This window comes from Gopherus evgoodei, chromosome 3 (genome assembly GCF_007399415.2).
Source record: "Gopherus evgoodei ecotype Sinaloan lineage chromosome 3, rGopEvg1_v1.p, whole genome shotgun sequence".
In the NCBI taxonomy this organism is placed as follows: domain Eukaryota; kingdom Metazoa; phylum Chordata; order Testudines; family Testudinidae; genus Gopherus; species Gopherus evgoodei.
The window spans coordinates 173,108,716-173,130,359 of record NC_044324.1 but is presented as its reverse complement, the minus strand read 5'-3'; the positions used below and the strand labels follow the sequence as shown (position 1 = coordinate 173,130,359).

General features: G+C 44.6%; 1 protein-coding gene across 1 annotated transcript in view; it reads right to left on the bottom strand.

The window, feature by feature from the left end:
• Positions 1-21,567, bottom strand: part of AIDA (axin interactor, dorsalization associated) — a 60,247-nt gene extending 38,680 nt beyond the window's left edge. Inside the window, exons 1-2 of the mRNA XM_030557459.1 lie at positions 21,336-21,567; positions 6,431-6,500 (exon numbers count right to left, since the gene is read on the bottom strand). Of these exons, the coding sequence (XP_030413319.1) occupies positions 6,431-6,500; positions 21,336-21,445 (180 nt within the window). The 5' untranslated portion in view covers positions 21,446-21,567. The remainder of the gene's footprint in view (positions 1-6,430; positions 6,501-21,335) is intronic.
• Positions 21,568-21,644: the final 77 nt, after the last annotated feature.

Genomic DNA, 21,644 nt, shown 5'->3' with positions numbered 1-21,644 from the left:
TGTGGATGCTCAGAATCTCTCAGAAGCAGGTCCTACTGTACCCTAAGCATAGGTTTGTCTGTGTTTTGCTCTGTGTGTTGTGGGGAAGAATAGACGAGAACTCCCTTGAACAACAGAAAACCAACAACTTACTGGTCCATATAATTGCAACAGCTAACATTCTAGGAATAGCAGTCCATATGAATTCGAAGCAAGTCTTGTAAAACTTTTTAGGGTACTTAAACACTGCTAACAATTTCAAATGGGTTAACAATTTCACCCAAATAGGAGAGACCTCTTCAGTTAAAGCTTGTTAGCCATGTAAGATTGCCATTGATCAAGAATAGGTTGCAATTTCTCCCTTCATATACAGAAGTGATGCGCGAGATGCTGTGGTGAGATTACCACAGGTGGAATCCTTAGAAGGCCTCAATTCATCTAGTTGTGGAGGAAAGAGCCAGAGCCAGAGCCCTAGACAAGACACCATCAGCAAAGAGGAGTCTTTCAATATATTACATCTCTCATAAAGGCCTTTCAAAGTGGCCAGCTAGAGAAACAGACAATGGTAGAAGGCTTACAAGCAATGATGCAGATAATCTTCAGTGCCACCAGTATAAAAGCTTTCAGGAAGAACGAAGCTTCCAATCAGGTAGGCACTAATGGTCAAGACTACCCATTAAAAGTATTTCGGTGCAAGGGCTACAGTTTTGAAAGTCACAAGATTATTCAGCACCTAGAAGAGAATGTCTTGGTAATGATGGAAACAAAGCAACTAGCAATAGGTTAACAAAGAGAAACAGAGAAATATAATATGGCCAATAAGACAAAAATGGTGACTATGATAAAGCTATGGAGAAAAGCAAGTTCAATATAATGGGTGATAAAGCTCAGGTGAAAGTCCAATAAAAGCATCTGTTATTGCCTAGTCTAAAAAAATAAAAAAAAAGAGTTTGGGTTCCTCATGTAGCAATTTTACTACCTAAAAATAGAAAAGAGGTAATGGACTGATCTACTGCTGATTCCAACAGTATTTAGGTCAATTCCCAAGCCATGCATGTCAGTCAAAAGCCAATACCTACTGCACAGTGATCCTGCCTTCTTGGTTTTAAACATCACCTCATGAGATGGTGCTGATCTAGGCATAGATTCCTTGTAGTTTATACAGTAACTCCTCACTTAAAGTTGTCCTGGTTAATATTGTTCCCTTGCTACATTGCTGATCAGTTAGGGAACATGCTCGTTTAAAGTAGCGCAATGCTCCCTTATAACGTTTGGCAGCCTTCTGCTTTCTCCACTTTTTGCTGGAAGAGCAGCCCATTGCAGCTAGCTGGTGGGGGCCTGGAACCAGGTTGGACCAGCGGCCACCCTATCAGCACCCCGCTCCCCTGAGCTCCCTGTCCAGCAGCTGCCCGGGAGGCTATCAATTGCCAGGCAGTTCAGCTGTCCCTCCCCCCACTGCCATGAACTGCTTCTGCCCTCTGCCTTGGAGCTGCTCCCAGGAGCCTCCTGCTTGCTGTGCAGGGGGAGGGGAGAGAAAGTAGGGGGCTAATGTCAGGGTCTCCCACTCCCCCCTTCTGCCCCCCGCTTAACCCTTCTCCATATAGAGCAAGGCGGGGACATGACAGGGGTCAGTAGGAGAGAGCTTGCTGGCTGCAGCTGTCGTCTCAACTTCCTGATCTACTTAAAAGAAATCAATGTACTTAGAGCGGAGTCAGCGTACTTAAAAGGGGCAATGAGCATCTCTCTCTCCCCCCACACACAGAGGGTGTGTGTCTCTGTCTGCCATGCTGTCTCCCCTCCCTCCATTTGTGCTGCCCTGTAGAGTGTGAGGCTACATTAACAACGTGTTAACCCTTGAGGACTCAGCCAATTGCTAGTTCATCATTTAGCAGTAAGGCATTCCCTGGGAAATATCCCACCATCTGACTTCACCACCTCAACCAAGATTCACAATCATCATTGCTACGTGCAGTATTAAATTGATTGTTTAAAACTTATGCTGTGTGTGTTTATATATATATAAAAAAATATATATAGTTTGGTGAAAAAAGTTTCCCTGGAACCTACCCCCCCGCCCAATTTACATTAATTCTTATGGGGAAATTGTATTTGTTTAACATTGTTTCACTTAAAGTCACATTTTTCAGGAATATAACTACAACGTTAAGTGAGGAGTTACTGTACTATGTTCTATTCTAGGCTACACAGGTTCTCATACCATGCTAAGTACTGTAGTATCTGAGCGCCTTCCAGCAGTGCACTAAACAATGTGCCTAACACAGTGGTTCCCAAACTTTTGAGGGTCATGCCCCTCCCCAACCCCAGAGCCAGGAGTGGGCCTGCGACTCTGGGGGGACGGAGTCAGGGGTGGGGAGAACAGGGTAAGGGGGCCGAAGCTGAGGGTAGGGCTGGGAGCAGGGACAGAGATGTGGCATGGGGTGAAGCCTAGGGGTGGGAGCGGAGCCATAGCCAGGCTGTGGTGGATGCTGGCAGCTGGGCCAGCAGCCAGGTGTGGAGCCACGCCAAAGCTGGGGGTAGGATCAGGCACTGGGCCAGGACCATGACTGGGAGCGCTCTCTCCCTGATCCCTGCCCCCCCGAACATTGCTGGGGCACACCCTACAGTTTGGGACCCTCTGGCCTAACATCTGTCACGTGTTTGTTCTCTTCTCTCCCTGGCAGAGAAGTGTGTGCAGTGAAGTGTTAGGTTTGGAATTTTTTTTGTTTACAACATATACACAAAATACATTGCTATGTGTTTACATTAGAAAAGGCAAAATCAAAGAAGAGTGCCCTGCACTTCCACTGGAAGCTGGTGAGATTTGATATGGTCCTTAGTTCTTATGGGAGTCCACTCCAGTCTTGGGCTGGCCCCTGAGAAAGCTCTGTCTCTTTTGTGCTTGAATGACATCTGCCTCATGTTAGAGAGAAAACTCTGCTTCTCTGCCCTCAACCAATACATATTAGAAATCATGTACCTCCTGCTCTGGAGTACATTCGAATACCTTAGCGTTAAGAAGATTGAGTACCCATGTTCCACACATTCAGTTTAATGCATGGCCTAGTCCCACGGTCAGGGTTGGGTATGGGACAGGAATCAAAGACAGTAGCGCTACTGATGCGGCATGCTCAACCCCCAGAAGAGAATGTCTGGTATTCTCTCTAGTCAATTAAGCAACAGCACTGGGAGTTCTTTGAAAACGACTGGAAAGAGGTTGTCCACAAATGAAGGACCTCCAGGATGGGGAGGTCTGAAGTGATGGAGAAAGAGAGGACAGAGCTCCCCTAGGGAGGCAGAATCTCTACATATAAAATGTAATTCTAATATCAGTGCAAAGGAGCAGTGAGCATGCCAACTGAGTGTTAAGAAAATGCAACAGATAGAACAGATCCCCCAATTATGCTTCTAGAGACTGAGAGCAATGAGCAATTACTCTCTCAATTAGCAAGAGGATTGGTACACTAAATCTCCAGCCCTGTGTGATGTGAGCAAGACATGTAAACATAATTTAACTTCTGCTCTTCCTCAGTCTCACACACACAGTATTAATTCACCACCACCACCCCACCCCTATGCTTAGCAGATCCCATCCTGAAGTTAGATTCTTACAGCTGCCTGGTCTAACCAGCTAACTCCTTATAGTGGGGCAGATGAAACTGCAAAGTGTGTGTCATTAGGCTCTTGGGAGTTGAAGAATGATAACACAGCACTAGGAACAGATTAAATTTGGAGAGATTTGGAGTTTAAAATAGAAAAGAACAGGTTTTATATGGAATCTATTGAATTATGGCAAGATACCAGCAGCCATTATTCATAACTATTTTTAAGGGACCACACCCAACCCAAAAGTACAAAATGCAGCTAAACACTATCGTTTTCAGCTGCAACTATCCCATGCAGGGGCTCCTTTTACAGCAATGAAAACACTTAATATCTTATTAGCAGTACTGAAGCTGTAATGAACTCTGCTAGTTAGAGCTGTTAAAGATCCAGTTTCAATGTAAACTAGTGTTTAGAAGGGAAAAAGTCAGTTGATCTAGTAGTCAAGGCTTTGTCTGTACTGTTGTGTGAGTAATGACTGTGCTAACTGTAATGCAGTTTGAGATGTTTGCACAAATAGAGAGCTTAAGCGAAGTTTGGTTTTCAAGAAAGGTCCAAGTTGTTAGCAGACCAGTAGTTTAATGAGGCATGCTAAGATTAAACAGCTGTGCAAGTGTTTCAGCAAGTTATCAGCACACAAAAAATAAGATTTTTCAACACTGCATAAGGCCAAGAATAATTTTCTAAAAGGCTCATGCAAGCATTTTTTAGTCAGAAACTTGAAAGGTCACATGCATTGTGTGGAGATCTGCACAGGGTGTTAGTTGTTTTCACCCAGAAGGGCAGGCTAACAGACATGGCCAAAACTAAAGAGATCAAGTAATGTAATAAGAACGGCCATACTGGGTCAGACTAAAGATCCATCTAGCCCAGTATCCTGTCTTCTGACAGTGACCAATGCCAAGTGCCCCACAGGGAATGAACAGAACAGGTAATCATCAAGTTTTCCATTCCTTGTCGCCCATTCTCAGCTTCTGGGAACCAGAGGCTAGGGACATTATCGCTGCCCACCCTGGAAAACAGCCATTGATGGACCGATCCTTTATGAATTTATCTAGTTCTTTTTTTAACCCTATTTAGTCTTGGCCTTCACAACATCCTCTGACAAGGAGTTCCACAGACTGACTGTGCGTTGTGTGAAAAATACTTCCTTCTGTTTGTTTTAAACCTGCTGCCTATTAATTTGGTTCCTGGCCAATGGGAGTGCGGAGCCAGTACACAGGGCAGGGGCACTGTGTGGAGCCCCATGGCTCCCCTGCCTAGGAGCCGGACCTGCTGGCCACTTCTGGGGTGCAGCATGGTACCAGGATAGGTAGGGACTAGCTTGCCTTAACCCCGTAGCACTGCCGACCAGATTTTTAACAGCCTAGTCAGCAGTGATGACTGGAGCCACCAGGGTCCCTTTTCAACTGATTGTTCCAGTCGAAAACCAGACACCTGGCAACCCTACCAGGCCCTCCAAGAGATCTGTTCCACAGGGAGCAGCCTTCCCCTCCCTATGACACACACATACTCTTATCTGGGGCAAGAAATTATCCACAAAGTTCAAAGAACCCAGTTTTGCAATCATCTTGAAACAGTGAAGTTCATACTGATACACAGCATAAAGGACAGCATGCTGTTAATCACAGTCTGCCATAAGTGAGATTAACACCACCTGCTAACCAACCACACCTTCCAACTCAGTCCACAGCAGATCATAAAGCATCTCTTACTAGGTTCTTTTTCTCTAATCCACACATAATTCTGTAATTTGTATACTGAACTGAGTTATGTACTGGAAAATTCCATTCCTAAATAAGCTATTGCTCCCATAAACAATACCTGTAATCACAAGTCTTCTCTAAATGGCCATCACTTCTAATAAAACCCTGTTCCTTCACAAAATATCACAAGGGTAGCAAAGTCCCGTGTATTAACAGCAGGATTGGGGAGGTTTATCAGACTGAATACACCTCACTAAAATTGGTTTTCAGTGCTGAGAAAATCTTTTGGAGTTTTCCTTTTTAACAAACCCTCTTCCAGAATTACACTAACATGATGCAGACAAAATATAACAGAACACACACTACAACCTTGTTCAGTCGAAAGACTGCAAAGAGTGAAGACTCTAGATCAGTGGTGCTCAACCAGGAGTCCGGGGCCCCTCTGGGGGGCCACAAACAGGTTTCAGGAGGACCACTAAGCAGGGCCGGCATTGACTTGCCACATGGGGTTGAAGCCCAGGGCCGCAAGCCTTGTCACCCAGGGATAAGCCTGAGCAACTTAGCTTCATGGGGCCCCCTGTGGTATGGAGCCCCAGGCAGTTGTCCTGCTTGCTACCCCTTAACGCTCATCCTGGCTTTTATGTGCAGAAAAACAGTTGTTGTGGCACACATGGACCGTGAAGTTTTTATAGCATGTTGGGAGGGCCTCAAAAGAAAAGGTTTGAGAACCCCTGCTCTAGAAGACTTTGGCAGTCTCACTTCCCATCAAGTGTTACATGTTAATTTAACATCCTCCCCCACGCACTAGACACATCTGCAGTTCAAGACATTTTACATTTGGACTTTACAAAATTAAATTAATTCCTTGCCAAAGTTCTATAAGTTATTAAAAGGTCACCCAAAAAGAAAAACTCTGGTTATGAAGGATTCTGGCCAGACTGTAAGACATGAATACTGCACATCAGAATATCTGTCACATCTAATGATAAACATTTCAGCCATGCTATTTTGTGTTTTCACAGTACCTTCTCCATCAAGGGAGAAGAAAAACAGAGGGCTCGGTCCTCTGAGAGCCTTCAAGAGGACTCCAGCGACCAGGACCTTGCATGATCAAGCACCCATGGACCGAATGAACAGTAACGTACCTTTTGATCTTCTGTGAACTCTGAGTTGTTGTGTTGAGACTGGGCCTCTTTCTGTAGATGTCTTGCTAATCTGGATGGGGAAAAAGGGGGGAAGAGTATTAAATATTTTCCTGTAGATTGGGAACAAAACACTGAATCCCATGGTGCTGTCGTCAGAAACAAGTTAGCTAAAAGTTTTGTAGACTATTGTGCTTGCATATTCCTAATATTAAAAACCCTTAGACTGTGGACATTGTATTGACAAACGCATGATCACACCAGACAGTTAAAGAAGACATACAGGAGATCTACAAAAGGTAAGAGTGGGACTGCATCTTTTTATGATGTATAAGGACCACCTAAAACTTTCTAATATGAAAAACAAGCACAACATTTATTTAGAAATACACATCTTGTTTACTCTGGATAATTCTGTAATGACTAGAAAACTCCTGAAACTAAATCATCACGAGAGTCAAAGTAACAATTTTTTGTCTAACTTTTTAACACCTATTTAACTCTAATGACAGACATTCTAGAGAAGAGATGTCTGTTGAAGATTGAATATGCCAACTCCCCCAGATAAGATGACTGATTATCAAGACACAAGAGGTCTTCCAGAAAAAGCAGATTTTACATCCCTGGGAGGTCTAAAGTAAAACAAGCAAACTTTTCAGAAGCACCTTTCAGGCCTTCTATATATCATAAAGGAGCAAAATGAGGATTTGTGCATGTCATAGTAGAAGGGACTGGCAAAATCACTTGCTTAACAGAAATGGTCTTCTCATGAAGCTGGAGCAGAACTGGACTTGTTATATTTGGGGATACTTTAGACAACCTCCTGCCTTGAGAGCCCTCCAATGAAGGTGGTCACTTGGATAGGTTTCATTGTACTTTAAATATCAAGTATTAAAACAAAAGACTGTCACACTTCAGTGCAGATACAATCGTGTATCCCCTCAGAATGCAGAAATTAGGAGACCAGAGTTCTTCTCTTGAATTGAGCACTGACTCACTGACACACATTGGGTAAGTCATTTAACTTCTCTGGACCTCAATTTCCCCATTTATCAAGCAAGGGTGGTAATTACCAGTCTCTGTAAAGCACTTTGACTGTTGGTTGGAAAGCACCAAGTGCAAAATATGCATTTATTTGATTTCATCATATTTTAACAAATTGGATATTGTTTAAAATGCTAATTTTCTTGATAAAACTGACACAGTAAGGCTCATAAAAGCCAATGCCATCTGCTAACGGGCAAGAAAGCATTAACAGGTCTATCTGCTATCATAAAGCATGAGAGTCATGGAATTTAATTAAGCCAAGGAAGAAAAAAGCATTGTAACTTCTATACAGGAGAACTTGTAGGAATCTGGGGTATAGCCCTGACAATACCATACACAGGAGGACTTGATTCTTTGAACTAGGGAGCACATTTTGAACTTGTTCCCGCTCCAGCTTTGTGAGTGGCATTTCTAAATGTCCTTTGCTGTTAATTAAAAAAAAAAAGTTAGACACCCAAAGTGAGAACAAAACATTCTATCTGACCCAAAACAAGGTGGTGGGGGGGGGGATTTCTTTTTGCTAGGAAAATATCAAAATATTTTTGTTTTGGGTCAATCTGAAATGATTCTTTTTTCCAGTTCAGCCAGCAACTTAAAAATCTATTATTTGCACAGCTCTATTCATTTACTATTGGAGAGAGGGTGCCAAAATTAATCCAAATGGTGTTTTTGTTTAACTTCATGCTTTTCTAATGTGGCTGTTTTTACAGATGTCACATATTAACAAGACCCTTACTCTCTCTGCAGCTCAGTTTTCTCATATGTGAAATGGGGACAATGATACCTACCCTTCTTTATAAAACACTGAAATCTATGGATGAAAACCCTATAAGAGCAAAGTATTATTTTTATATGGATGAACTGTTACTTTCCAAAATCTTTTCAGAGGTTAAATTTTTAATCCTGTTCTAACACAGCAACTGACATCCTTCCATTCTAATGAGGTAAGAGATATTAGAGCACTGGTTTTTAATTTAAATTTGGAAACAAGATGCATGAAAAAGCTTTTAGGGGCAGTTTTGTCAAAGATCTATGGGAGAACAAAAACTCATTACAAGTCTGCAATAAGTTACTGATAAGGATTTATTGGGATTGCATTCCATGTGAACTTGAAATAGAATCACAAACTTTCTTTTAAAAACTCCAATATATCAGCACTTCTGAAGTTTCTGTAGCAGTAGAATTACAGAATTGGGTATACGAAAGGGAAAAGGACTCTCTCCCCACAACTGCTTATCATTCTGAAAGGTCATTTAGGAAAGTTTTTGGAGCAGAAAAACCTAGAGAAAATTCAAAAGCTCATTCTTGATTCATCTCTCACATGCATACTGTACTTGCTGGTAAGAAAGACTTCACTGGTACCAGATTCCAAAACCCAGGGTTGTGAATTCAATCCTTGAGGGAGCCACTTAGGGATCTGGGGCAAAAATCAGTACTTGGTCCTGCTAGTGAAGACAGGGGGCTGGACTTGACCTTTCAGGGTCCCTTCCAGCTCTATCTCCATATATATAATATTTTTGTAAAGTGTCTCTTCCTCAGTAAGAAACATAATATTGAAAAGGTAAAACCTAGTTTTTAATAGTAAACACCAATCCCTCTACAAGTTCCAATTTAAATAACTATTTGGGAGGAGGGGTGGAATGGATGACTCAGGAGATTAGAATTGGGATGTAGTGACCTTCATTGTCCTTCCAACCTCAGCTTGGATCATTTGTGACCAAAAATTGCTAGCATTAGATGGCTGTTCAGCAAAGAGAGTCTGATCATCTCAGTCAGATTCCCAGTGAATCTGTTTAACACAAAACACCCTGCGATTTATACCAAGACACTCTTGTTGGCAGTCTCAGTAAAAAAATATCCAAGGACTGAATGGGCCCTGGATCCTCTCACTCCTAGACATGGTCCTTTCAGAACAGGGTTGAGATACATTGGCAGGAGAATGTGTGGTCCTGTTCTAGGAATGTGTATTGGTCCTGTTCTAGGAATAGAGAGACTTGGGCTGTTAGTCCAAACGCTAACACACACGGAACATATCTGAACACTGCAAATGTGGTTTGTTAGTTATTCTTGGATTACCTTGAAAATTTTAAATTGCCAAAAAGAAAGAAATCAGTCTATAAGACACATTGTCCTTTTCCCCATTCAGCCTCTACTTTCCTGAATCAAGAACATAAGATTTGAGAGAGAGATTGGATGGATGGTATTTAATGTAGAGTATGAGCTTCTTGAGGTGGGGACTGACGTCCTCTGTGTAGCACTGAGTTCCCCAGTGGACCTCTATAAATGAAAAATAATGCAATGGTCATATGCCAGACTTCAGCATTTGATGACAGCAAGAGCATTCCAGTAGAAAAAAGTGGGCATTTTCTTACCACCTCAATTTTTGTTTTTAGATTTTAATGTAGTGCTCATGTAAGGTGTCTGACTGATAACATGTACCGTGGAAACATGGATTTTCCCAAGCCCAGGTCACCCACAAGGGGTCATTTTCAGCAGTGAGAAAATAATTTAATTTACACTGCTCATTGGCAAAATAAAAACAAAGGAGGAAATAAGGATTCTACAAATATGTGAGGGATGTAAATGTTACAGAGGCAGAGTATTTATTTAAGGATACTACTTGGGGTATAACTAAAAGTAGTGGGACGACATTTTAGGGAGGAACACTACATGTTTTCCCTTGTTGCATAGCAGGAAGAAAGGAGTCCTGACAATTAGATCATGGAAATTTGACAAAGCATTTGAAGGTGTGCTCTAGGGAATGATTCTGCATCGGGAGATGGACTGATAGAAGATAGAGATGGAAAAAAACTATCTGTTCAGTGATTCTACATCACATTTCAGCTCAGGAGGAACGTTTAGGATTAAGGTACAACTCCTCAAGATTGCACTGTTACAAAGCACCTTCGGATCTTGCTACGGGGCACTGGCCTGCAACACACCCTTGTGGCCCTTGAGTTCATTGTTTCAATCACCCAGACTAAAGTGGTTCAAAATGTGTACCCATAACAGTTTCTATCCCTACATCCACTCCTTTTTCAAGGCTATGATAAATTTTGTACAATGAAATCTGTGCCTTGTAAAATAATCTGAAAACTCATGATTTGCTAATCTTTATTGTCCTGGTAAAACATGTGTGGCAACATTGTATGTAAAGTTAAGATGTCTACTGTATGGTGTTACTAAGGGCTTGTCTACACTTGCAAGTTTTTTCGATGAAACTAATGTCACCAAGGAAAAATTGACAAAAGCAAAGTCGCCCAAGCATGTCTACATTTGCTCCCTCTGTCGACACATTGTGTCCGTATTTGGGGCACCTTTGTCGACAGCGAGAGCAATAGACTGTGAGTATGTATTCCACAGTGCCTGACGACACCATCCGTCGCTAGCTGTTGTGGGAATGTGGAAACGGACCGCGGCGCATCCTGGGATGTGCAAAATGTACCATCATGCACCGCTTTATATCCCACCCCTCCAAAGGTCTCCGGCTTCCTTTCGTGCCGTTTTTCCAACTGTCATTCTTCTGTAGTGCGTGCCAGCATTTGCAATGAGAGAGGATGGATCCCGCACTTCTCTCCTGTGTGCTGTTTGCTGTCGTGAGGACATCGCACGTGGCAGCACAGTTACTCACAGAGTTATTCGCAAAGTTAGCAGAGGATGAATTGCAGACACCCGAGTGCGATATGGACGGCAGCAACTTATCAGTACTTTGTGCACTCACAGAGCAGCTGCATATGGTAGACCATCGCTTTTGGGCTAGGGAAACAAACACTGATTGGTGGGATCGCATTGCCATGCAGGTGTGGGATGACAACCAGTGGGTACAGAACTTTAGGATGCGTAAAGCAGTCTTTATGGAGTTATGTGCTGAGCTCTCCCCAGACCTGCAGCACAAGGACATCAGATTGAGAGCTGCCCTTCCAGTAGAAAAGCATGTTGCAATCACTGTGTGGAAGCTTGCGAATCCAGACTGCTACCAGTCAGTTGCAAATCAACACATTCCAATTTTAGCACCAGACCACCTTGCTTCTGAATACATCAATAGGAAGGGATATTTCTCCACAGTGTTGCAGGCACTTGGTGGATCACCGGGGGCATTGCACGAACATCAATGCAGGCTGGTCTAGAAAGGTGCATGACACACGCATCTTCAGGAACGATGGCCTGCACAGAAAGCTGTAGGTGGGGACTTTCTTTCCAGACCACAAGTTTATAGTTGGGGATGTGGAAATGCCCACAGTAATACTGGAAGACCTGGCTTATCCTTTACAGCCCTGGCTCATGAAACCTTACACAGGGCACCTGGACAGCAGCAAGGCACGTTTTAACAACATGAGCAGGTGCCGCATGGTAGTCGAATGGGCCTTTGGCCATTTGAAAACTTGCTGGAGGTTTAAATGGCAGGCTAGACCTTACTGATATTCCCATGGTCATAGCCACGTGCTGCACTTTGCATATCTGTGTGAATCTAAGGGTGAAATGTTTGCTCAGGTATGGAGCACTGAGGCAGAGCGCTTGGCTGCACAGTTTGAACAGACAGATGCTAGGGCTGTCAGAGGAGCCCAGAGGGCTGCTATTAACATCAGAGAGGCTTTGAGGAACCACGTTGACAATGAGGGGCAGTAACACGTCTGCTTTGGAGTTGCCTCCCTGTTGCATCCATGTACGATTTTGGGGCCCAAGATCCATGCAACACAATGCTTTAGAAGTCTGTTCCCAAGAGTGAATTGACTGCGATACGCTTTTGTAGAACACAGAATAAAAACGCTGTACCATTAAATACCTTAGCCTTTATTTATTGTTAAAAAGGATAAAACCTCACAACTGTGTGTAGCTCTGGCTATCATTGTGCAAGCTGTGAGGGGGTGGAGTGATGGGGAAACTCAGGAGTACTGTGAAGTGAAAAGGAATGTGTGGACATAGAGGGGGGCGGGAAAGAATTGTGCATCTGCCGCAGTGGTGTTCAAACACGGATCTGCTCAGTCTGCAGCTTTATCAATGACTTGAGCATCTCTGTCTGAACCGCCATAACTTCTATCATCCACTCTGTCACTTGCCTAGCAAAAGCAGCACTCTCTTTTCTGTCCTGCCTTTCGGCTTCCCAGCACCCTTTCCATTCCCTCGTCTGTCTCTCATCGCACTGCAGAACCTCAAGGAACGTGTTCTTTGCTGAGCCTAGGTTTTTTTCTTATCTGCCGCAGCCAGTTCGCGGGGGTGCATGAGGTGTTCTTCCAGGTCTGTGCTGAACAGAAGAGGGATTGTTACATTCAGGCAAATGACTGAAACATTTTAGTAACAATGGCATTTTACTAGTAGAAATCACTTTTTCTCTGAGACTCTAGGCAGGCAAACAGCTCCGCGAGCACCCCAATCATGGTGAGTTCGGGAATGGGGGGAAGGTGGTAAGATGGTCGTGTGTATGGACGAAAAGGTCACAGCTTGCAGGGCAGCTCTGCAGGGAACTCATCCTAAAATTATCCCACACTTTTTCACAAGCAGCCAACCTGCTGGCTGACATCTCTCTGCTGAGGGTGACCAGAGAAACCAGGACTCAGCTGCTAAATGGTTGCGGCTTTCACTCTGGTCTATATGCAGCTCAGCTGTGCATCGCGTTGATACCAGCTCCAGTGATTGCTAAATGGCATAGTATAGCTTCCTATAATGTGGGAATTAACAAGGCTGCAGTCCCTTGGAATCTGCGGCAGAGGATTAAGAAATACCTCTTGGAAGCTTTCCAGAGCCTCTCTCTAGAGGATTCCCTGCAGGTCTTGATGTCCATCAATACCCTGCTTCACAATGCAGATTAGCTACAAAGGGCAATGTCCAGCTGACAGAAAACATTACCTGCCTCCCACTTTTCGATTCCCTACACAAGCCACAGCAACTTACCCAGAATCTCATCTGTGTCGAGCTCCCCACTGAGCACTTTTGGAGTGGAGAAAAGCTCCTGGCTGCCTACCCCACCCGGCAACCCCACTGGGAGCACCACATCCTCTTCTAGCTAGACTTCTTCATCCACAATTTCAGCCTCCAGGTTATCCCCTCTTTCAGCTGCATCTGAAGTATCCACAGGGCAATCCGTGATGGAGGTGGGTTCATCAGCAATGATGGCATTCAGCTCCTTATAGAAGTGGCAGGTCTTAGGTGCACCACCGGAGCGGTGGTTCGCTTCCCGCGCCTTATGGTACACCTGCGTCAGCTCCTTTATCTTCGCTTTGCACTGCTGCATGTCCCGATCATAGCCCTTTTCACACAAGCCTCGAGAAATCTGCCCATGTGTCCCAATTCCTATGGGTCAGTTGCAGCTGCTACTGAACAGACTCCTCTCCCCACATACTGATCAGATCCAACAATTCAGCGGTGGTCCAAGCAGGAGCACATTGGTGTGATAGCCATCCATGCTCACCTGGGAAGCTCCTCTGGGAAGCCAGCAAGTAGGAAATGAGATTTAAAATTCCTGAGGCTTGCAAGGGAGAGGGGCAGGTTGGCTGCAGGACAGTGGAATCCAAACCACTGACCAGAGCGGCAGCATGGGAATTGTGGGATACTTTCTGGAGGCCAATAAAATTAAAAAAACACCTGTCTATACTGGCTGTTTGTCGACAATAAAGGGAGGGGAAAAGACAAAAGTCTCTCGCAGGGGTGGAAGTTTTGGTCACCAAAAGTAAAATGGGGGCAGGGGGTTCGAAAAAGTGACCTTGCAGTGTGTATGCTATTGTGTCACCAAAAGCCAGTTTTTGGCAAAAGAACTGGCAAGTGTAGACAAGCCCTAAGACATATTCCAAATCTGGGAAAGCAGTCACAAATCAGTTCCTCAGAGACAAAAAGCAAACTGACACCTCAGCCAGATCTCAGTGAAATCAAATGGACCATCACCTAGTTAAGTGGCCATTCTTTGGCAGGAAAAAGGGGGTGAGCAAAAAATTTACATTCCCATTCCCACAGACTGTCTCCCCTGAACCCCAGCTGTAAATGGTTCTCAAAGAAGAGGAAGAGGTATAAGAATGGGGAACAGATGCCTCAAAAAGTCCTCCCTTTCTCAATCCACGGCAGCCACAACACCTGAGGGGAAAAGTAACAGCTTCAGACTAATGGAGGGATCCTGTCTGAAAGGAATTCTGCCAGCAGGACTACTGAAGCATGTAGTGAAAGAGATCTTTTGCTTTCTAGCTTGTTAAGTGAGATATTAATTTACCTTTAATTTTTTTGTAACCCATTGTGACTTTTATGCCTCATTAATTTGAAATCACTTAAAATCTATCTTTCTATGGCTAAACTTTTTGTTTGTCTAAACCAATGTGCTTGGATTGAAATGTTTGGGAAACTCCATTTGAGATAACGGGATTTGTGCATATAATTTTCTATTAATAAAATGATGGACTTTATATGAATGTGTGTTGTCCAGGAGAGGGTCAGGCAGTACAAGAGGCAAGTCTGGAACTGAGAATGTGCTGGTTTGCTCTGCACTGTAATTCCAGAGTGGCTGGTCATACATTCATAGTATAGCTGGGAGTACTTACATGCTGTAGGCTGTGTATGAGTGGACCAGGAGTGGTTGCTCTCACAGTGAAGCAGATTACAGATTTGAGGGGACACAGCTGTTCAACAGTCCAGATTATACCTTGGGTAATGCCACAGATTCCCTTTTGTGGGGTCTGATTTATTAAGTCTTTCTACAAAGTGTAACTTAGTTTAGTAGTTGACCCAGTTCACACCCATTCCAGGTCCATATAACAGTCCAGGTTAGCTTTCTTACCTCTGTTCAGGAGGCCCCTTTATGGAGGTGGGGTTGTACTCTAAACAGTTACTCTCTTATGCCAGGAATTCCCTGCTTTCCTCCCTGGAGGTGAGGTGTAGGCCAGCTGTAGCGCATTAGCAAGTTTCTTCTTCAACTGCCCTCTTTTCCCTAATTAGTCCTCAGGCTCAGAGTGTTCAGCACCAGCCTTCTCCTGCTAGTATGTGCCATGCGGTGAAGGAGGAGGCAGCATATACACTATCTTCCTTCTCCGAGCTTATCCCCAATCGGTATGGGGAGCCTTGTCCCCTTCCTCTCCCTGTCTGCAATGCTCCTGGCCTTGGGTCCTTAAAGAAACAATAACTGATTTTCTTCAAAACACTATTAATTCCCAGGACTGCTTTCTCTCTACCAACATCCTCTTCTTTCCTAGGTCTTTGCAATCATCAAAACCGTCCAAAATCTTAACGGGCCATTTCAGGTGACACAGGTTGGGCTAACCCCTAGGCACTACCACCCATAATGGGTAGACTACCCATCCCATATCCTTAATCATTATATCAGGGGTTGGCAACCTTTCAGAAGTGGTGTGCTGAGTCTTCATTTATTCACTCTAATTCAAAGTTTCGTGTGCCAATAATACATTTTAACATTTTTAGAAGGTCTCTCTCTCTAAGTCTATATTATGTAACTGAACTATTGTTGTATGTAAAAGTAAATAAGGTTTTTAAAATGTTTAAGAAGCTTCATTTAAAATTAAATTAAAATGCAGAGCCCCTCGCACCAGTGGCCAGGACCCGCGCAGTGTGAGTGCCACTGAAAATCAGCTCGCGTGCCGCCTTCAGCACACGTGCCATAGGTTGCCTACCTCTGCATTATACAATCACTGGAACAGGGATTCATGGAGATGCTCACTCAAGTTGGATGGGGAGGTGGAGGGGCAAAATATATTCAGAGCAGCACCAAACACATTAACCTCTTTTTTAAAAATGGAGCAAGCAAGGTACATGAGGCTTTAATTTTTGCTCTAGGCAAACTGGGAAACTAATCCCTTTACAACCTGGAGCCACTTTCACAAACCAGTAGTAAACATGGTTTTGTTTTGTGCTTTAAAAAACAAACAAAACCAAACCACTAGTTCTACGCTATACTGCCAGTAGAGGAAATCTGTTTTAAAGAAAGTCAATACAGGCTTTATAACAGCAATCAGACCCCTCTCTTCCCCTGAAAGGTGATGGGTCTAGGAGGAGAGTAGCAGCTGGTTCAGTAGGTAGTAACTACATGTTCTCTGATGTTGGAGATTAAATGCAGGCACGGATGGGCTGAAACTGTATTGGATAGCTTAGTTGATATTTGCTCCTCTCATCATCACATGCTGAGTGGAGACTCCACCCATAATCAAAGAGAGAGGAGCATCAACGGGTTGGATTGGAAAGTTACAGTAAGCAAATAGTCAAAGAAAGTGAAAGGAAACTAAAGGGCATTTTGAAGAGAATCCATGGGAAGAGCTGCAAATTCCTTCCAGTGAGGAAGGAAAAAACTAAACAAATGGAGCCTCGGTGTCAATTGTTGTCATTCCCGATAAATAAAAGGGCACCAAAACAACAACAGTACTCAACATTTTTCCAGCTCCTTCCATCTGGGATTTCCCCATAACTTACACTATTGAATGAATCCAGCCTTACAGCACTTGTGAGATACACATTATGCCATTCTACAGAGGCAGAAACAAAGGCACAGAGAGATTAGGTAACTTGCCACTGGAAGTCTCTACTCCCAGTTCTGTCTCTTGGGCTCAAGATCCTACAAATCAAAAACCCAGCAAGAGGACATGTGGAGTTGGAGTAGTTATTAAGTTCTTATAGCACCTTCCAACCAGAGGAGGGAAAAATAGCGCAGCCATACACCACAGTGGTTTTAATCCCCCTTTTATAGGCAAGGAAATGGAGGCAAAGAGAAGTTATGTGACTTATTCAAGGTCCCACATGACAGAAATATAGCCCAGATCTACTGCCCCCATGCTGTGCTTTAACCAGTGTGAAGATGCACTGTATGCACAGTAGTACTAATTGTAATGATTTATAAAGAATTTATCCCCATATCAGCTAGATACTAAGCCACCCACAACAGGCAGCATTGCAGAACCACTGCTTTTGATTACAGAAGTATAAGCACAACCATCTTTCCATTTGTCAGAAATTTAAGAAAGAAAATAAGTAAAAGCATCTTGCATCGTACACTAAAATTTGCTCTATTTGAACTGCCCAGGGAAGAGGATTCCAAGGATAAGGGAATTGAGAATGCCCTGATGACAATGCACAGGACTTCCAGCCAATCTGAACTGCGGGGATGGTTCAAGAGATGGTCACTCAGACAGCCTGTCCTTGTCCATTCAAGGCTCTACCAACACTCTGAATTGCTTTTGGAAGTGCAGAAAGTCCATGCAAAGACCTGACCACATGTTCACAGACACTTGCAGGAGGCAAACAGTTGTTTTGTCCCATAAGAATGGCCATACTGGATCAGACCAATGGACGACCTAACCCAGTATCCTCTCTTCCAATAGCAACCAGTGCCAAATGCTTCAGAGGGAATGAACAGAACAGGACAATTTCAAGGGACCCATCCCCTGTTGTCCACTCCCAACTTCTAGCAGTTGGAGGTTTAGAGACACCCTGAGCATAGGGCTGTGTCCCTGACCATCTTGGTTAATAGTCATTAACAAGTCCATGAACTTCTCTAGTTCTTTTCTGAACCCATCAACAGCACTAAAACCATGCTATGAGCCAGCTTGTACTCAGGAAGCCATTATGCAATGCCAGCAAGCTTGCAGTGACCATCCCATCTTCAACCTCCACTTCCTGAGTAAATTGATACCATTGGAGCTAGTCAACTTCAGTCAACTGTGACAACTTAGACAGACCCCTTCTAATCTGGCTTCAGACTAGGGCCTGACATGCAGCAGCATTAAACCATGCTGATGTATCTCCTTAAGCTAAAAACAGGTCCAAATATCCATCCATTATTTATTAGCAGCCTGCATGGGACTGATCAAGAGATGTTACTAACCTGCCCATAGTGCCTAGAAGAGGCGAAGAGTCTGTTAAACTGGCTTTGATCTTTCCTATGAAAGATCAGAGGATTGCAATGGGACCATTTTCCTTCTCATGAAAGGTTCCCTCTTTGGGGTTTTTCAAGGCTCATGCCTGTCACTTCTCTTATTCAGCACATAAAACCACTGAGAGATCATCAGCAGATGTGGACTGCACTGTCACCAACATGTTGATGACACTCAGCTATATGTTTGTACACTTGTGTTAGAAAAGGAGTCTCCTGTTACACATCAGAAAGAAATAAGAGTGCATGTGGAAGACACCTGCTTCAGCTCAGTCCTGATCAAAAAGAAGTGAAGCTGGTGAGAAGGGAGTAGTAATTAGAGCTGAAGTTCTCAAACTGGATTGGTCTGCAGAATTAATTATTTTACAAATCAAGCAGTAGGAAGATAGGTATTCTGACCCTGCACCATCATAAAGTGACCTCAAAGTGAAAAAGTCTGGACAAACCTTCACTTAGGGAAACTGATAGGAAGTGTGATACCATCCTCTACTGAGATTTTCTGTTCTCAGATTGCCAAGAGGATTTCAAACTTTCAAGTTATGGTTGACTTTTTTTTTCCCTTATGGATGTCCACATATCAGTAACTATTAGAAACACCTTCTTTTACTTTCACCAGATGAAGGAACTCTGCCCCTTTTCAAATACTACACTAGCAACAGAGCTCCTTATTTTCCTTCCCATCCCAAGGTTTGATTATTACAATACCCTGTCATTATTCAGAAGGCCAACAGCAAACCAAATAGTTCAACTTGTGTCACCCCATTTGCTAAGTGGAGAGAAGCGATGATAGCACAAAACATCAGTGTTTTATAAAATTTATTCTGATTTACAAGCCTAGTTTCAGATTCAGAGTCTTGGCCCTTGTCTTCCTAACTCATTTAGGATTTTGATCTGGCTATCTCAGAAACCATCTCTTTTGCCATCATTCTCTGAGAATACAATAAATGATGGAGCACAAGTGTGAACCTGAAGGATTTTCCAAGCAAGCGGCCTCTTAGGAAATTCACCATCCAGTGATCAAACTGAGCCCAAAGTCTCCAACCTTCAAATCACAGTGCAAGATTTTTCTCTTTTGGTAGGCAATTTCCTAACAGCCAAACTGTGGTGCAGCCCAACCAATCAACTATCCAGATACTGTTACTGTATGGAGTGATTTAAAGTATAGAGCAAAAGAGAGGGGGCCTTTTAGTGGCAGGATGAACTTGCCCAGCACTGAGACCTCTCCAAGTTTAAGGAATTAATTCACTGAAGAGTCACTGTTGTCCACCTCTGCAGGATTCCACAGGCAGTCACCACCATTAGATCAATGGTGCATCAAAAAGTTGGTGATGGAACCAATATTAACAACCAGTTGAGTTTTTTCAATCAGTAGGAGTCAACAACTGATGTCACTGCAATCTGTTCTATACCCAAAAAAAGAGATCAAGGAAATCTACAGACTCAGAATATAGCTGCAATTGTCTCATAATTACCTTGATAACCTTCCTATCCATGCCTCAAAAGGAAGTCAGAGACAGGGCAGTATTTGGCAAAGGTTATTGTTTTGGGTTTGGTTTTTTTGTTTGTTTGACACACACACACCAAGGATGATCAAAGGTCTAACCAGTGCTTCTGTCTGAGCTTGGAAGCTTGCCCTCTCAAGAGAGACATTAACAACTGCAGCCAGTATCTGCCCCCAGACCCCAAGGGTAGTTCCGCTTCTTTCATGGAGGAGCCTCTATGATGCAAATTGGGCAGTAAGTCTTTTGCCCATGCAGATTGGGCTCTGTTCCCTGCCAAGTCAACAGCAGCTCATATCTGCCAAAGAGCAGGATGGGACAGCCTTTTCTCTTAAGTAAGTATGGACTAGGCCCAGAGATGCCCCATCTGAGGGGCGGGATAGCTCACTGGTTTGAGCATTGGCCTACTAAACCCAGGGTTGTAAATTTTATCCTTGAGGGGGCCAATTAGGGATCTGGGGCAAAATCAGTACTTGGTCCTGCTAGTGAAGGCAGGGGGCTGGACTCAATGACCTTTCAGGGTCCCTTCCAGTTCTAGGAAATAGGTACATCTCCATATATAAAATCTGCTTCCTCCCAGACCTGGTACCCACATCTCATACTCAACTATTGCTTCCAACAGCTTGGGACATTCCCAAGTCCCATGCTCAGGTGTCACCTTCAGCTACCCACAGACTCCACCATATCCACAGATTCCACCATATCCACAGACTAACATCCAAAGCAAGTTGACAGCCTCCCTAACTTCCCCAGATTTCCCTTGAGCCCCAACTCCAGAAGGCAGACCCTTAACCCTCCCCTCCCCCCAAAAAAGAAATCCCACACACCACTCATACTCTAATCCCCAGGTTCTCAAACTGGAGGTCAGAACCTCTCAGGGGGTCACTAGGTTATTACATGGGGGGGAGTCATGAGCTGTCAGTCTCCACCATTTATAAAGATGTGAAATATATAATAAAAAAGGGATCACCAGTACAAAAGTTTGAGAACCTTGATCTAATCGCTGTCCCCAGCGACCAACCGGCCTGACCACAGTCCCACCTCTGCCACCACACCTGGGAGAAACCAGCCGCAAGTGCCAGCCCCAGAGGCATCAGGGTCAACACAGCTGCATCAGGTGAGTACGTTATCCTCTGCCTGGGCAGGAAGGGCGCTACTCAGGTGGGCGCGGTCTCTCTGCCGCCGTCCCTCACAGGGGACCCGACTTCCTGGACTGTGAGGGACAAGACCTTGCTTGGGGTGTACAGCGCCTGGCACGCCGGGGCCGGACACTACTGAACCAGTCCCTTCTCTAGCCCCAGTGCCCGCTCCCAAGGCCCCTTTCCGCCCCCAGCCCATGCCGGCCCCTCCCTCAGCCAAGGTCCCGCCACCCCACTCCCAGCCGGTGTCCCAGCCCGGCCCCTCCCCGTTCCCAACCCCCAGCCAGTATCCCAGCCCCCGCTCCCCTTCCACCCCTGCCCGGCTCCGCTCCTGGCCCCCCGCCCGCGTCCCGGCGCCGCCCCGCACTCACATCTGATACTCGTCTATCGCCTCCACCAGCTGCCCCCACGAGTCGAAGTCCGTTCCCTTCCTGAAGCTGGCGCCCCAGCGCTGCAGGAGGCTCCGAGCCGCCTCCGACATGGCCCCCGCGCTAGGGCAGCATGCTCAGCCCGGGGCCGGCCATCACTCGGGCGCGCCGCTCCCTCCAGCCCAGCAGCAGCACCAGCCGCCGACCAAGCCCATTTGCAGCTACAACCGAACCCGGCGGCCGCCTCCACTCAGCCCCGCCCCCTCCCAGCGAGTTAGTCTGCGCCAGCCACACCCTCGGCCCCAAGGGGCG